This window comes from Oncorhynchus kisutch, linkage group LG14, assembly GCF_002021735.2.
Source record: "Oncorhynchus kisutch isolate 150728-3 linkage group LG14, Okis_V2, whole genome shotgun sequence".
Classification (NCBI taxonomy): domain Eukaryota; kingdom Metazoa; phylum Chordata; class Actinopteri; order Salmoniformes; family Salmonidae; genus Oncorhynchus; species Oncorhynchus kisutch.
Genome location: NC_034187.2, coordinates 81,174,594 through 81,191,995, shown reverse-complemented (window position 1 = coordinate 81,191,995; position 17,402 = coordinate 81,174,594). Strand labels below are relative to the sequence as shown.

Genomic DNA, 17,402 nt, shown 5'->3' with positions numbered 1-17,402 from the left:
CAGGTATCCTAGTGGTTAAAGTGTAGGGGCGGCAGGTAGCCTAGTGGTTAAAGTGTAGGGACGGCAGGTACCCTAGTGGTTAGAGTGTAGGGACGGCAGGTAGCCTAGTGGTTAAAGTGTAGGGGCGGCAGGTAGCCTAGTGGTTAGTGTAGGGGCGGCAGGTAGCCTAGTGGTTAGAGTGTAGGGGCGGCAGGTAGCCTAGTGGTTAGAGTGTAGGGGCGGCAGGTAGCCTAGTGGTTAAAGTGTAGGGGCGGCAGGTAACCTAGTGGTTAGAGTGTAGGGGCGGCAGGTACCCTAGTGGTTAGAGTGTAGGGGCGGCAGGTAGCCTAGTGGTTAGAGTGTAGGGGCGGCAGGTACCCTAGTGGTTAGAGTGTAGGGGCGGCAGGTAGCCTAGTGGTTAGAGTGTAGGGGCGGCAGGTAGTCTAGTGGTTAGAGTGTAGGGGCGGCAGGTACCCTAGTGGTTAAAGTGTAGGGGCGGCAGGTAGCCTAGTGGTTAGAGTGTAGGGGCGGCAGGTACCCTAGTGGTTAGTGTAGGGGCGGCAGGTAGCCTAGGGTTGGAGTGTAGGGACGGCAGGGTAGCCTAGTGGTTAGAGTGTAGGGACGGCAGGGTAGCCTAGTGGTTTAGTGTAGGGGCGGCAGGTAGCCTAGTGGTTAGAGTGTAGGGGCGGCAGGTAGCCTAGTGGTTAGAGTGTAGGGGCGGCAGGTAGTCTAGTGGTTAGAGTGTAGGGGCGGCAGGTAGTCTAGTGGTTAGAGTGTAGGGGCGGCAGTTAGTCTAGTGGTTAGAGTGTAGGGGCGGCAGGTAGTCTAGTGGTTAGAGTGTAGGGGCGGCAGGTAGTCTAGTGGTTAGAGTGTAGGGGCGGCAGGTAGCCTAGTGGTTAGAGTGTAGATGCGGCAGGTAGTCTAGTGGTTAGAGTGTAGGGGCGGCAGGTAGTCTAGTGGTTAGAGTGTAGGGGCGGCAGGTAGCCTAGTGGTTAGAGAGTAGGGGCGGCAGGTAGTCTAGTGGTTAGAGTGTAGGGGCGGCAGGTAGTCTAGTGGTTAGAGTGTAGGGGCAGCAGGTAGTCTAGTGGTTAGAGTGTAGGGGCGGCAGGTAGCCTAGTGGTTAGAGTGTAGGGGCGGCAGGTAGTCTAGTGGTTAGGGTGTAGGGGCGGCAGGTAGTCTAGTGGTTAGAGTGTAGGGGCGGTAGGTAGTCTAGTGGTTAGAGTGTAGGGGCGGCAGGTAGTCTAGTGGTTAGAGTGTAGGGGCGGCAGGTAGTCTAGTGGTTAGAGTGTAGGGGCGGCAGGTAGCCTAGTGGTTAGTGTAGGGGCGGCAGGTAGCCTAGGGTTGGAGTGTAGGGACGGCAGGGTAGCCTAGTGGTTAGAGTGTAGGGACGGCAGGGTAGCCTAGTGGTTAGAGTGTAGGGGCGGCAGGTAGCCTAGTGGTTAGAGTGTAGGGGCGGCAGGTAGCCTAGTGGTTAGAGTGTAGGGGCGGCAGGTAGCCTAGTGGTTAGAGTGTAGGGGCGGCAGGTAGTCTAGTGGTTAGAGTGTAGGGGCGGCAGGTAGTCTAGTGGTTAGAGTGTAGGGGCGGTAGGTAGTCTAGTGGTTAGAGTGTAGGGGCGGCAGGTAGACTAGTGGTTAGAGTGTAGGGGCGGCAGGTACCCTAGTGGTTAGAGTGTAAGGGCGGCAGGTAGCCTAGTGGTTAAAGCGTTGGACTAGTTAACCGAAAGGTTGCAAGATCGAATCCCCGAGCTAACAAAGTAAAAATCTGTCTTTCTGCCCCTGAACAAGGCAGTTAACCCACAGTTCCTAGGCCGTCATTGTGAAATAAGAATGTGTTCTTTAACTGACTTGCCTGGTTAAATTAAAAGGTAAAAAAATATATAAAAATATAAAAATGTAGTTCTGTCTATTGAGCTGTTCTACTGTCTATTGAGCTGTTCTACTGTCTATTGAGCTGTTCTACTGTCTATTGAGCTGTTCTACTGTCTATTGAGCTGTTCTACTGTCTATTGAGCTGTTCTACTGTCTATTGAGCTGTTCTACTGTCTATTGAGCTGTTCTACTGTCTATTGAGCTGTTCTACTGTCTATTGAGCTGTTCTACTGTCTATTGAGCTGTTCTACTGTCTATTGAGCTGTTCTACTGTCTATTGATGTTCTGTTTCATGTTTCATGTTTCATGTTTCATGTGGAACCCCAGGAAGAGTAGCGGCTGCTTCTGCAACAGCTAATGAGGATCCTAATAAAATACCAAAATACCAGTTCATGTTTAAACAGTGTTAACTACGGTAAAACACTGGCAAACTATTTCAAATCTAAAATAATTTTAAAAAACTTCACCAAAATAGTCTCACTATTCAAGGAAGACAGTTATGAAATGTAATAATAAATGGTTTAGAATTGAGATTTCTTGATTAATAAAAAATGTCATCATCGACGACCGGGGTTATTTGCGCGTTAAACTCTTACAGAGTATCTTATAATTTGGACGGCTAAGGGCACTTAAAATCTTATTTTAGAAGTTCGTCAAAAACTGTTCTTTATAGCGTATACAATACTAAAGGAGTTAATTAGAACCATTTCCCACCATGCAGTGTAACATCTTGGAAAGGTCCCAAATGGCCCTGGTAAAAAGTAGTTCACTACATATGGAATAGGGAGTCATATTGGACGCAACCCCAGGCTAGCTGACATTTCTTCCTGACAGAAAACAGGGATTGTGAAAAGGTCAGAGAGAGAAACACTGTGGAAGTGTTAGATCAATGCGAGTGACGGACACATTCTCTACAGTCTCGTGTCTGAGTCGTTGGTCCTCTAGCTGCTGGGAACATTTCCAGAACATTCTACTGGGAGGTAAAAACAATACAACTGGTCTACAAACTAAATCAAATGTTTAAATTACCTTCAGGGTAGCCTAGTGGTTAGAGCGTTGGACTAGTAACCGGAAGGTTGCAAGTTCAAACCCCCGAGCTGACAAGGTACAAATCTGTCGTTCTGCCCCTGAACAGGCAGTTAACCCACTGTTCCCAGGCCGTCATTGAAAATAAGAATTTGTTCTTAACTGACTTGCCTGGTTAAATAAAGGTAAAAAATAAAAAATAAAAAAATCTGAAGGTGTTTAAAATACAATAATCATATTCCTGTTTGTATTTCTACTCAAGAGGGAGAGAGAGCAGTGTCGCTTGCATTAACGCCTTGTGTTCATGCCAAGGACGAGCAACAACAACAAACTATTATGTGGTAATTCAATTCAGGGACTAAAGTCAATATAAAAATAACATTCCTAAAATAAGCTTTGCTGCGTAAATTTCTCCCGCATGTGAAACGGTCAGTAGAGTAAGTGTACGTTATGGACGTTATGTGGTCTCTGTATCTACATTCAGCATTGTGTTTAGACGAGCCTCAGTGGATTTGTCATGCGTTGGCAGTCTCAGGTCACTGATATCTTTACGGTGTTGCACAATAGACAGAGCAGAGTGAGAGAACTACAATTCCCACAGGCACCTAGTTTAAAATCACCTAACACTTCCTCTTCTCGCTTTCTCACGTTGTTATTCATGATGCACCAGCCACCCTCCTCCCTGCTACTCCTCTCTGCAGCGTCACAATGATGCAGGCAGCGTCCCATTGATGCAGGCAGCGTCCCAATGATGCAGGCAGCGTCCCAATGATGCAGGCAGCGTCCCAATGATGCAGGCAGCGTCCCATTGATGCAGGCAGCGTCCCATTGATGCAGGCAGCGTCACAAGCATGCAGGCAGCGTCCCAATGATGCAGGCAGCGTCCCAATGATGCAGGCAGCGTCCCAAGGATGCAGGCAGCGTCACAAGGATGCAGGCAGCGTCACAAGGATGCAGGCAGCGTCCCATTGATGCAGGCAGCGTCACAAGGATGCAGGCAGCGTCACAATGATGCAGGCAGCGTCACAAGGATGCAGGCAGCGTCACAAGGATGCAGGCAGCGTCACAAGGATGCAGGCAGCGTCCCAATGATGCAGGCAGCGTCCCAATGATGCAGGCAGCGTCCCATTGATGCAGGCAGCGTCCCATTGATGCAGGCAGCGTCACAAGCATGCAGGCAGCGTCCCAATGATGCAGGCAGCGTCCCAATGATGCAGGCAGCGTCCCAAGGATGCAGGCAGCGTCACAAGGATGCAGGCAGCGTCACAAGGATGCAGGCAGCGTCCCATTGATGCAGGCAGCGTCACAAGGATGCAGGCAGCGTCACAATGATGCAGGCAGCGTCACAAGGATGCAGGCAGCGTCACAAGGATGCAGGCAGCGTCACAAGGATGCAGGCAGCGTCCCAATGATGCAGGCAGCGTCCCAATGATGCAGGCAGCGTCCCAATGATGCAGGCAGCGTCACAAGGATGCAGGCAGCGTCACAAGGATGCAGGCAGCGTCACAAGGATGCAGGCAGCGTCACAAGGATGCAGGCAGCGCCCAATGATGCAGGCAGCGTCACAAGGATGCAGGCAGCGTCACAAGGATGCAGGCAGCGTCACAATGATGCAGGCAGCGTCACAAGGATGCAGGCAGCGTCACAATGATGCAGGCAGCGTCACAATGATGCAGGCAGCGTCACAATGATGCAGGCAGCGTCACGATGATGCAGGCAGCGTCACAAGGATGCAGGCAGCGTCACAAGGATGCAGGCATCGTCACAAGGATGCAGGCAGCGTCCCAATGATGCAGGCAGCGTCCCAATGATGCAGGCAGCGTCCCAAATGACATCCCATTACCTACGGGGGCTCTGGTCAAATGTAGTGCACTATATAGGGAATAGGATGCTTCTACAGTCTCCATGTCTTTTCTATGATGTTGACCTTCTGATCTCTTTCCCTTATTTGATCACTCATCATCATCATCACTCACCAGCCCATTCTATTCTTCTGGACTCACAAACTCACACTTCTGTGGTGCTGCTTGACAAAGCTGTCCTGTCTCTCTCTCCGTATCGCCCCCCTCACCTCCTCCAATCTATCCTGCCTTGGAGTGGGGATGACAACGTCCCTCAGAACTCTCTCCTCTGCCCTGGGGTTCCCGTCTCGGATCTCAGCTATCAAGGACATCTCCCTCTCCTTTCCCATCAGGCTGCTCACAACTCTCTCCTCTGCCCTGGGGTTCCCGTCTCGGTTCTCAGCTATCAAGGACCTCTCCCTCTCCTTTCCCATCAGGCTGCTCACGTCCCTCACAACTCTCTCCTCTGCCCTGGGGTTCCCGTCTCGGTCTCTGTTCTCAGCCAAAAAGGACTGGTCCCTCTCCCAGTCCTCTCCCATCAGGCTGCTCACGTCACTCAGATCCCCCAGGTGCCCCACTGAGTCACACTTCTCCAGATCCGAGGCGATGGTCTGGAGGCTCATGTCAGACATGGAGTCCGACCCTGCCTCCCCCCTCTCCCTGTGACCCCAGCCCTGCTCTCTGTGTCTCTCCACCCACTGCCTGGTCTTCTCTCCATCAGCCCAGTCCTTCTCATCCAAGCCTCCTCCTCCGCCACAGGCTCCTCCAACCTGAACCCCGACCGCAGCTTTGACCTCAGCCTCCGCCCCCACTGGAGAGCTCCGCCCACCGCAGGCTACGAGGTGGGCCCTGGTGGCTCGGACACGCCCCCTCTGAGCATGGATTTGCTCGCTGATTTGCTCCAGGTTGCGCAGGGCGACGGAGTAGCGCATCTTCACCTTTGCGACACGTTCTTCCAGCTGCACCACATTCGCCTTGTGCTCCTGTCAGAAAAGAAAAACAGACAGTAAGCTGCTTATGCCAAAAGCTAAGAGGACGTGTCCAATGTAGAAGGCCATGGGTTGCTGAAAACATGTCAGATCTGGCCAAGCGGGAGCATGTCCATCAGGACGAGAACGGTTGTAGCACTGAACCTTGAGGGACGCCGTAGCTAATAGGGGACTCGGTTCTTGAATTTATTTAGATATAGACTCCTGTCCTATGGGCCATTCTGGTTGGGACAAGGCTACTCACCTCTAGTATGTGGTTGAACTGAGCCTTGAGCTCAAAGTAAGGTTTGGACTTGACGATGACCCTCTTCAGGGATTTCTGGAGGGTCTGGACACGTTGCTCTGCCTCCTGGCACAGCTGAGTGACCCGCTGGTGCTCCCTCTCACTCCGCAGCCGCTCCTCCTCTGCCTCGTTCACCTGGGAAACACAAGCACGCACGCACACACGCACACACACACACAATCAACGGCCGTCGGTCATGCCCTTGGACATCAAGCCGCCCTGAGCCAGCCTCACTCTGTAGGTGCCTCTTTCCACATCACCAGAATCAACACACTGGCACTTTTACAAGGAGAAAAGTCAACCAAGTGTAGGATACCTTATTTTACCTCACACATACAGTGCCTTCGGAAAGTATTCAGACCCCTTGACTTTTCCCACAATTTGTTACGTTACAGCCTTATTCTATAAGGTGATTCAATTGTTTTTTTCCATAATGACATCACAATATCCCATAATGACATCACAATATCCCATAATGCCATCACAATATCCCATAATGACATCACAATATCCCATAATGACAAAGTAAAGTTTTTTTGAAATATTCTAACTGAAATTCTAACTGAAATCACATTTACATAAGTATTCAGACCCTTAACTTCACTGAAGCACCTTTGGCAGCGATTACAGCCTCAAGTCTTCTTGGGTATGACGCCACAATCTTGGCACACCTGTATTTGAGGAGATTCTCCCATTCTTCTCTGCAGATCCTCTCAAGCTCATCATGCTCTGCTCCCCACAGCATGATGCTGCCACCACCATGCTTCACCATAGGGATGGTGTCAGGTTTCCTCCAGATGTGACTCTTGTCATTCAGGACAAAGAGTTCAATCTTGGTTTCATCAGACCAGAGAATCTTGTTTCTCATTGTCAGAGTCCTTTAGGTGCCTTTTGGCAAACTCCAAGCGGGCTGTCATGTACCTTTTACTGAGAAGTGGCTTCCGTCTGGCCACTCTACCATAAAGGCCTGATTGGTGGAGTGCTGCAGAGATGGTTGTCCTTCTGGAAGGTTCTCCCATCTCTACAGAGGAACTCTAGAGCTCTGTCAGAGTAACCATAGGGTTAGACCCTTCTCCCCCGATTGCTCAGTTTGGCCGGGCGGCCAGCTCTAGGAAGAGTCTTGGTGGTTCCAAACTTCTTCCATTTAAGTATGATGGAGACCACTGTGTTCTTGGCTACCTTCAATGCTGCAGAAATGTTTTGGCACCCTTCCCCAGATCTGTGCCTCGTCACAATCCTGTCTCTGAGCTCTACGGACAATTCCTTCGACCTCATGGCTTGGTTTTTGCTCTGACATGCACTGTCAACTGTGGGACCTTTATATAGACAGGTTGTGTGCCTTTCCAAATCATGTCAAATCAATTGAATTTACCACAGGTGGACTCCAATCAAGTTGCAGAAACATCTCAAGGATCATCAATGGAAACAGGATGCACCTGAGCTCAATTTACAGTCTCATAGCAAAGGGTCTGAATACTTATGTAAATAATTGTCTGTTTATTTTATTTCTAAACATTCTAAAAACCTGTTTTTGCTTTGTCATTATGGGGTATTGTGTTTAGATTGATGAAGAAAATGGTCATTTCTGTCAATTTTAGAATAAGGCTGTAAAAGGCAAGTCGTCTGAATCCTTTCCCGAAGGCCCTGTATCAGTCACACCTACCCTCTGAACAGAGCAGCATTAAGCCATTAGCATCACAACCAACTGTTAGGTTGACGCTTGGTGATGATAATACCTGGGTGAGAGTCCCCTCTCTTCAACCTTTCCCGAAGGCCCTGTATCAGTCACACCTACCCTCTGCACAGAGCAGCATTAAGCCATCAACATCACAACCAACTGTTAGGTTGACGCTTGGTGATGATAATACCTGGTTGAGAGTCCCCTCTCTTCAACCTTTCCCGAAGGCCCTGTATCAGTCACACCTACCCTCTGCACAGAGCAGCATTAAGCCATCAACATCACAACCAACTGTTAGGTTGACGCTTGGTGATGATAATACCTGGTTGAGAGTCCCCTCTCTTCAACCTTTCCCGAAGGCCCTGTATCAGTCACACCTACCCTCTGAACAGAGCAGCATTAAGCCATCAACATCACAACCGTTAGGTTGATGCTTGGTGATGATAATACCTGGGTGAGAGTCCCCTCTCTTCAACCTTTCCCGAAGGCCATGTATCAGTCACACCTACCCTCTGAACAGAGCAGCATTAAGCCATCAGCATCACAACCAACTGTTAGGTTGACGCTTGGTGATGATAATACTTGGGTGAGAGTCCCCGCTCTTCAGTCTCACATATACATGCTAAGTGCACTGTGGCTCACTTGAGTCACTTCCATAGCAGGATAGAACAGCGGAGCTCCCATTGCATGAGAATGAGGACATCCAACCTCCAATTAATTATCATTGATTAAGCATAGAGAGTGCTAGTCTCCCTGCGCCACGCTGGCCTTCTCAGGCTGCATAATAAATAGCTGATGTGGCCATCTGACACTGACCCAAATGGTGCTCTACTCCCTATATAGTGCACTGCTATCCTATGGGCCCTGGTCAAAAGTAGTGTACTGTGCAGGGAAAAGGGAGCCATTTGGGATGTAGTGTTAAACCTCCGCTCCAGACTGATGAGAGGGCTTATAATGCTTTCACATTTCCATTGGACCTTATTCAAGTACAATTTTGTGGGTGAAGAGATTGATAGTTCTCACAGGACCACTCCACTATTATTCACTGTCTACTACAGATATAGCTTTAGCCACTAGTAGGCTAGTGATTGTCTAGTGCGGAGATAATCAACTCCGGGACAGGTGGGTTAAACTACTGCTGGTTTTATTTTCTACCTGGTAGTTAACCACTCACCTGCTGTACCACGTCTGAATGAGTCCCTTATTAGAAGGAGAAAATTCCAACCAGATGTGTTTTGGCCCTCCAGAACCAGAGTTGAATATCCCTGGGCCTGTATTCATAAAGTGTCTCAGAGATCAGCACTCCTACTCTGGCACCTGGTCTGGTCCTGGTCTACCATGGCTACGACCTGTCCTCTCCCTGTGCCTTGGAGAACCCCCTCCTCTCCCCTGTCTCTCCCTGTGCCTTGGAGAACCCCCTCCCCCATCTCTTCCTGTGCCTTGGAGAACCCCCTCCTCTCCCCTGTCTCTTCCTGTGCCTTGGAGAACCCCCTCCTCTCCCCTGTCTCTTCCTGTGCCTTGGAGAACCCCCTCCTCTCCCCTGTCTCTTCCTGTGCCTTGGAGAACCCCCTCCTCTCCCCTGGAGAACCCCCTCCTCTCCCCTGTCTCTTCCTGTGCCTTGGAGAACACCCTCCTCTCCCCTGTCTCTCCCTGTGCCTTGGAGAACCCCCTCCTCTCCCCTGCCTCTCCCTGTGCCTTGGAGAACCCCCTCCTCTCCATCATCTCTCTCCCTCTGTCTGTACCTTGGAGGTGGCGTGGTTGAGCATCTCCTGCCAGGTGGGGTCCAGAGTGTTCCTGTCTGCCAGGAGCCCCTGCTCTGCCACGTACACCATCTCCCTGGCAGCCGTATGCATGGAGACGGCTCTCTCGTACCGCAACGCTGCCTTCTGCGTCTCCTGCTGGGCCTATGAAAACAACAACCAATCATAGTTCAGTAAAGAACACCACACAACCAATCATAGTTCAGTAAAGAACACCACACAACCAATCATAGTTCAGTAAAGAACACCACACAACCAATCATAGTTCAGTAAAGAACACCACACAACCAATCATAGTTCAGTAAAGAACACCACACAACCAATCATAGTTCAGTAAAGAACACCACACAACCAATCATAGTTCAGTAAAGAACACCACACAACCAATCATAGTTCAGTAAAGAACACCACACAACCAATCATAGTTCAGTGTAAGAGACCATACAACCCATAAATAGTATCATAACAGAGACACCACAACCAATCATACGACGAACCAATTACTAAGAGGCGAATCCTTACTTACGGTAAAGTTAAAATGTAATTCCCATCGACATCCATCCATGACTAAGTGAAAATCTGATTTAAAATGGAAGTCAGGATTAGCCTCTAAAATCAAGAGCTAGACGGTGGAGGGGACACTGAGGAAAACAGGAAGTCTCCCCATCACCAGCTATAAAACAAGATGGCAGCAACAGCTACAAATCGCAGAGAAGTGAAACATAAAAATAGCTGATCCTGATTGTATTCTAGTCATGCTAGTGGGTGAATTATGTCAAAGCCAGAGAGGGGAAAGATTTGTCCATGTTGGTTTAGGGAGAGGGGGAGACAAAGTATGCATCCCAAATGGCACCCTATTCCCTATATAGTGCACTATTTTGACCAGAACCAGGGTGCCATTTGGGGCCCAGCCAAGGTGACTCAGAATCACAGGGCAGGATAGAGCAGTCTCCTGAGATAGGCTGTAGCAGCAGGAGGGGGCGGGGCCCGGATGGACGCACAAGGTTGAACAAAGTTTATGGTTGTCAGGTGAAGATTGATGACGGCTTCACTTTGAACACCACTTATCATTTTTGTGACACTGTTCCCTTGACGGTCTGTCTCGCTCAATAGCAGTCAGACGTGTGGCAGGCGAACCAAGCAACTGTGTTATGGACAGAATAATACATCACAAAAGGTGCTTAGTTGTCTCCTGAATAGACATCCACGTACGTAACACCTAGAGTATCAGTCAAAAGTTTGGAGACACCTACTCATTCAAGGGTTTTTCTTTATTTTTTTACATTGTAGAATTATAGTGAAGACATCAAAACCACGAAATAACACATATGGAATCATGTAGTAACCAAAATGTTTAGCAAATCTAAATATATTTTATATTTGAGATTCTTCAAAGTTGCCACCCTTTGCCTAGATAACACACACTCTTGGCATTCTCTCAACCAGCTTTACCTGGAATGTTTTTCCAACAGTCGTGAAGGAGCTCCCACATATGCTGAGCACTTGTTGGCTGCTTTTCCTTCACTCTGCGGTCCAACTCATCCCAAACCATCTCAATTGGGTTGAGGTCGGGTGATTGTGGAGGCCAGGTCATCTGATGCAGCACTCCATCACCCTACTTCTTGGTCAAATTGCCCTGACACAGCCTGGAAGTGTGTTTTGGGTTATTGTCCTGTTGAAAAACAAATGGTAGTCCCTCTAAGCCCAAACCAGATGGGATGGAGTATCGCTGCAGAATTCTGTGGTAACCATGCTGGTTAAGTGTGCCTTGAATTCTAAATAAATCACCAACAGTGTCACCAGCAAAGCACCATCACACCTCCTCCTCCATGCTTCATGGTGGGAACAACATATGTGGAGATCATCCATTCACCTACTCGGCGTCTCAAAAACATGGAAGACGGAACCAAAAATCTAAAATTTGGACTCATCAGACCAAAGGACAGATTTCCACCAGTCAAATGTCCATTGCTCGTGTTTCTTGGCCCAAGAAAGTCTCTTCTTATTGGTGTCCTTTAGTAGTGGTTTCTTTGCGGCATTTATTTCTGAGGCTGGTAACTCTGATGAACGTATCCTCTGCAGCAGAGGTAACTCTGGGTCTTCCTTTCCTGTGGCTGTCCTCATGAGAGCCAGTTTCATCATAGCGCTTGTTTTTGCTACTACACTTGAAGAAACTTTCAAAGTTATTGAAATTTAGGGAGGGTTTGGCCGGTAGGGAGATCCTTGTCTCATCGCGCACCAGCGACTCCTGTGGCGGGCCAGGCTCAGTGCGCGCTAACCAAGGTTGCCAGGTGCACAATGTTTCCTCCGACACATTGGTGCGGCTGGCTTCCGGGTTGGATGAGCGCTGTGTTAAGAAGCAGTGCGGCTAGGTTGGGTTGTGTATCGGAGGACGCATGACTTTCAACCTTCGTCTCTCCCGAGCCCGTACGGGAGTTGTAGCGATGAGACAAGATAGTAGCTACTACAACAATTGGATACCACGAAATTGGGGAGAAAAAGGGGTAAAAAAAAGTTTTTAATGAAGCTGGTTGAGAGAATGCCAAGAGTGTGCAAAGCTGTCATCAAGGCAAAGGGTGGCTACAACTATATCAAATTAGTGTTTTATTTGTTTAACACTTTTTTGGTTACCATGTGTGTTATTTCATCGTTTTGATGTCTTCACTATTATTCTACAATGTAGAAAAAAGTAAAAATAAAGAAAAACCCTTGAATGAGTAGGTGTGTCCAAAATTTTGATTGGTACTTGTATTATTTACCTTTATTTAACTAGGCAAGTCAGTTAAGAACAAATTTGGCCCAGGAACAGTGGGTTAACTGCCTGTTCAGGGACAGAACAACAGATTTGTACCTTGTCAGCTCGGGTATTTGAACTTGCAACCTTCCGGTTACTAGTCCAACGCTCTAACCACTAGGCTACCCTGCCGCCCCTATATGCCTAGGAAACTAGACCACCCAGCTTCTTTCTACTTTTCTCATCTACATTTTCATTGGCCGTGAGGTTGGTTGTGGCTAACCAGGTCAAATTTCCCAGCCATTATTTGCTTAATTGGTTTTCAATTAGATCCCTAACTGTTATCCTAACAATTTCCATTAGTTCTATTACAGTTTGGAATTACCCTTCACAACGCTGATTAAACCAGGTTTCACCAAGGGTTACATTTTTTATGTAATCAATAAGGATGCTTTATTAGGCGGCTCCCTTGTATTACGCCCAAAATAACAATTTAGGAGGTTAAATTCATATTAGCATCTTAAGGAAAATGCTTGTTACACATTTATGCGTGTGGAAAAAGATTTGCAAATGTAGGATGACAGAAGCTGGCTGACTAGTATGACAAAATATCAATTTAAAGATAATATTAAAATTCAGTCCAACGTAAAACACCCCAGAAACACACCAACCTCTTTGGTTAGTCTGCGGGCTTCGTAGTAGGGCCTGGCCTTCTCGATGCAGGTGCCTAGCTGGGAGCCCTGAGCATTGAGCTTCCTGGCTGAGTCAGTAAGGATCCTCCTGTAGCTGGACCTAGCATCCTGAAGAGGAGAGAGACATTCACCAGTTAACCTCACAGCTCAGTACTGTAAATTATATGCTATCATTAAATTATATCACACTAATAACATCCTCAATAGAGCTCTTTGCAATAGACTTTGACACAAGGGAAGAAAGTAATCTCCTCCACACTCTGACCTCTACTCAATAACAGTATGTTGAGGAGGACCTTGTGGCTAAATGAGGCCTGACTCAGTAGCCCATATGCACGCAACATTCTCTATGTCAACATCAACAAAGAGCGGGTAGGCTACGCACCAAAAGAAAGCATATAAAGTGTAGCGCTAGCTTTTAGGCCTCAGTCAAACAGACACCGTGTTGGGTAGTGTGGCTGATACAAACACTGTTCTGGGACATACAGGCCGATCAGTCAAACAGACACCGTGTTGGGTAGTGTGGCTGATACAAACACTGTTCTGGGACATACAGGCCGATCAGTCAAACAGACACCGTGTTGGGTAGTGTGGCTGATACAAACACTGTTCTGGGACATACAGGCCGATCAGTCAAACAGACACCGTGTTGGGTAGTGTGGCTGATACAAACACTGTTCTGGGACATACAGGCCGATCAGTCAAACAGACACCGTGTTGGGTAGTGTGGCTGATACAAACACTGTTCTGGGACATACAGGCCGATCAGTCAAACAGACACCGTGTTGGGTAGTGTGGCTGATACAAACACTGTTCTGGGACATACAGGCCGATCAGTCAAACAGACACCGTGTTGGGTAGTGTGGCTGATACAAACACTGTTCTGGGACATACAGGCCGATCAGTCAAACAGACACCGTGTTGGGTAGTGTGGCTGATACAAACACTGTTCTGGGACATACAGGCCGATCAGTCAAACAGACACCGTGTTGGGTAGTGTGGCTGATACAAACACTGTTCTGGGACATACAGGCCGATCAGTCAAACAGACACCGTGTTGGGTAGTGTGGCTGATACAAACACTGTTCTGGGACATACAGGCCGATCAGTCAAACAGACACCGTGTTGGGTAGTGTGGCTGATACAAACACTGTTCTGGGACATACAGGCCGATCAGTCAAACAGACACCGTGTTGGGTAGTGTGGCTGATACAAACACTGTTCTGGGACATACAGGCCGATCAGTCAAACAGACACCGTGTTGGGTAGTGTGGCTGATACAAACACTGTTCTGGGACATACAGGCCGATCAGTCAAACAGACACCGTGTTGGGTAGTGTGGCTGATACAAACACTGTTCTGGGACATACAGGCCGATCAGTCAAACAGACACCGTGTTGGGTAGTGTGGCTGATACAAACACTGTTCTGGGACATACAGGCCGATCAGTCAAACAGACACCGTGTTGGGTAGTGTGGCTGATACAAACACTGTTCTGGGACATACAGGCCGATCAGTCAAACAGACACCGTGTTGGGTAGTGTGGCTGATACAAACACTGTTCTGGGACATACAGGCCGATCAGTCAAACAGACACCGTGTTGGGTAGTGTGGCTGATACAAACACTGTTCTGGGACATACAGGCCGATCAGTCAAACAGACACCGTGTTGGGTAGTGTGGCTGATACAAACACTGTTCTGGGACATACAGGCCGATCAGTCAAACAGACACCGTGTTGGGTAGTGTGGCTGATACAAACACTGTTCTGGGACATACAGGCCGATCAGTCAAACAGACACCGTGTTGGGTAGTGTGGCTGATACAAACACTGTTCTGGGACATACAGGCCGATCAGTCAAACAGACACCGTGTTGGGTAGTGTGGCTGATACAAACACTGTTCTGGGACATACAGGCCGATCAGTCAAACAGACACCGTGTTGGGTAGTGTGGCTGATACAAACACTGTTCTGGGACATACAGGCCGATCAGTCAAACAGACACCGTGTTGGGTAGTGTGGCTGATACAAACACTGTTCTGGGACATACAGGCCGATCAGTCAAACAGACACCGTGTTGGGTAGTGTGGCTGATACAAACACTGTTCTGGGACATACAGGCCGATCAGTCAAACAGACACCGTGTTGGGTAGTGTGGCTGATACAAACACTGTTCTGGGACATACAGGCCGATCAGTCAAACAGACACCGTGTTGGGTAGTGTGGCTGATACAAACACTGTTCTGGGACATACAGGCCGATCAGTCAAACAGACACCGTGTTGGGTAGTGTGGCTGATACAAACACTGTTCTGGGACATACAGGCCGATCAGTCAAACAGACACCGTGTTGGGTAGTGTGGCTGATACAAACACTGTTCTGGGACATACAGGCCGATCAGTCAAACAGACACCGTGTTGGGTAGTGTGGCTGATACAAACACTGTTCTGGGACATACAGGCCGATCAGTCAAACAGACACCGTGTTGGGTAGTGTGGCTGATACAAACACTGTTCTGGGACATACAGGCCGATCAGTCAAACAGACACCGTGTTGGGTAGTGTGGCTGATACAAACACTGTTCTGGGACATACAGGCCGATCAGTCAAACAGACACCGTGTTGGGTAGTGTGGCTGATACAAACACTGTTCTGGGACATACAGGCCGATCAGTCAAACAGACACCGTGTTGGGTAGTGTGGCTGATACAAACACTGTTCTGGGACATACAGGCCGATCAGTCAAACAGACACCGTGTTGGGTAGTGTGGCTGATACAAACACTGTTCTGGGACATACAGGCCGATCAGTCAAACAGACACCGTGTTGGGTAGTGTGGCTGATACAAACACTGTTCTGGGACATACAGGCCGATCAGTCAAACAGACACCGTGTTGGGTAGTGTGGCTGATACAAACACTGTTCTGGGACATACAGGCCGATCAGTCAAACAGACACCGTGTTGGGTAGTGTGGCTGATACAAACACTGTTCTGGGACATACAGGCCTAGTCTCTTGGGACACATTACATTTTGATTCTGGGTGACCAGGCTAGATGACAAAGAGCTCACTCACATCCAGTTGCAGTTCCAGCTTGTTGATCTCATCACTGGCCTGATTTAGGTGCTCAAGCTCCTCCTGACAGAGAGAACGAGAGAGAGAGAGAACGAGAGAGAACGAGAGAGAGCACAAGAGAGCACGAGATCATTACAACACGGCATATAGACATGACATTTGAAATGTCTTTATCCTTTTGAGAGTGTAATGTTTACTGTTCATTTTGTATTGTTTATTTCACTTTTGTTTATGATATCTATTTCACTTGCTTTGGCAATGTAAACATATGTTTCCCATGCCAATAAAGCCCCTTAAAATGAAATTGAATTAACTGTAAAGAGAGAGAGTGAGAAAGAGTGGGAGGGAGGGAGGGTGGGTAAGAATAGGAAGAGGTTTAGTATTGGCCCTGGTCTTCATCACAGTAAGCGAGTAGGAAAAGGTTTCATATTTGGCTTAGCCTGGGCATAAATTGAATTACAATAAGTATGAAAGGAATCCCTGTGAAATTAATTTGCAGATGTGGGCTTTAAATTGCATAACTAGGCTAAATAATGCAAGCATCTGTCATACTGACGTTTAGTTTCCCTATGGTTATTAATTTAGCTATATTGACTGGGATGAGTATGCACTTGTCAAGCCTACAGTACATGTAACCTGTATGAAGCATGGATTTGCAATAAAACAAGTCAGATACTGTACAGGCTGCTGTACTGTCTGTCTAACGGGCACTTTCAATACAACATTTTAACATAAAACGTACCTGAATTCTAGGGTCCAATGCCTCTTCATATTTGTCTTCATCCGTATCCTCAATCTTTTCCCCAGTAACAGCATCATCCTTACATTCTGCTTTCATCTTGTCCAGAGTGTTTTCGTTGCCTCCGTCTCCTCCTCCTTTCAGGATACAGTTGTCCCCATCCTCAGCCTCTTCGCCGGGGGTCTCCTCACGTAGGCCCGCCATTTCGGGACCCCCAGAGCCGGATGGACTTTCACGCGAACTCCCTGGTTCCATTTGTGGCCCGCTGTGTTTTGGGGGTTTGCTCGACAAAAGATGCAATGTAAATGTATACAAGTCATATAAATGTTTAAATACGTGCTATGTGCACCACATGTTGGAAATCCACGTTTGCAATCAGCACCTAATAACTAGCAGCTAGATATCTGTTGTTTGCTAGCTAAATGCTGTAATCAAGCCATTGCTTTCCTTGGCAGGCTAACTAGCTAAGCTTAGCTAGCTGCTAGTTCGCTGAACTTGCAGGTACATATAGCTAGCTAGCTCAAGCTGTAGCTCTCATTTACGCCAGATAACGTCATCATATTATCTGTGGTGCAGCGTTGAACCAGTAAAATACTGTAGCTTTCGACAAACCGGTCCTTCTGCCTTGTCATGACATGTTAATGTGAGGCTTGGTGCCCCCCCTCCCATCCCATCCCATCTCATCTCTTCCCTGCTCTGTGTTGGCAGCCCTACTTGAGGTGTGAAATGTATAATCCGT

The 17,402-nt window shown here is 48.1% G+C and overlaps 1 protein-coding gene across 1 annotated transcript; it reads right to left on the bottom strand.

The window, feature by feature from the left end:
- Positions 1-2,985: 2,985 nt before the first annotated feature.
- LOC109880387 (SH3 domain-binding protein 5-like) lies at positions 2,986-17,308 on the bottom strand. The gene is made up of 6 exons (XM_031789057.1): positions 16,667-17,308; positions 15,925-15,987; positions 12,830-12,958; positions 9,407-9,568; positions 5,948-6,121; positions 2,986-5,697 (listed from the first exon to the last, which is right to left on the bottom strand). Exons 1-6 carry the CDS (start codon positions 16,916-16,918, stop codon positions 4,873-4,875), a joined length of 1,605 nt encoding a protein of 534 aa, XP_031644917.1. The 5' UTR covers positions 16,919-17,308; the 3' UTR covers positions 2,986-4,872.
- Positions 17,309-17,402: the final 94 nt, after the last annotated feature.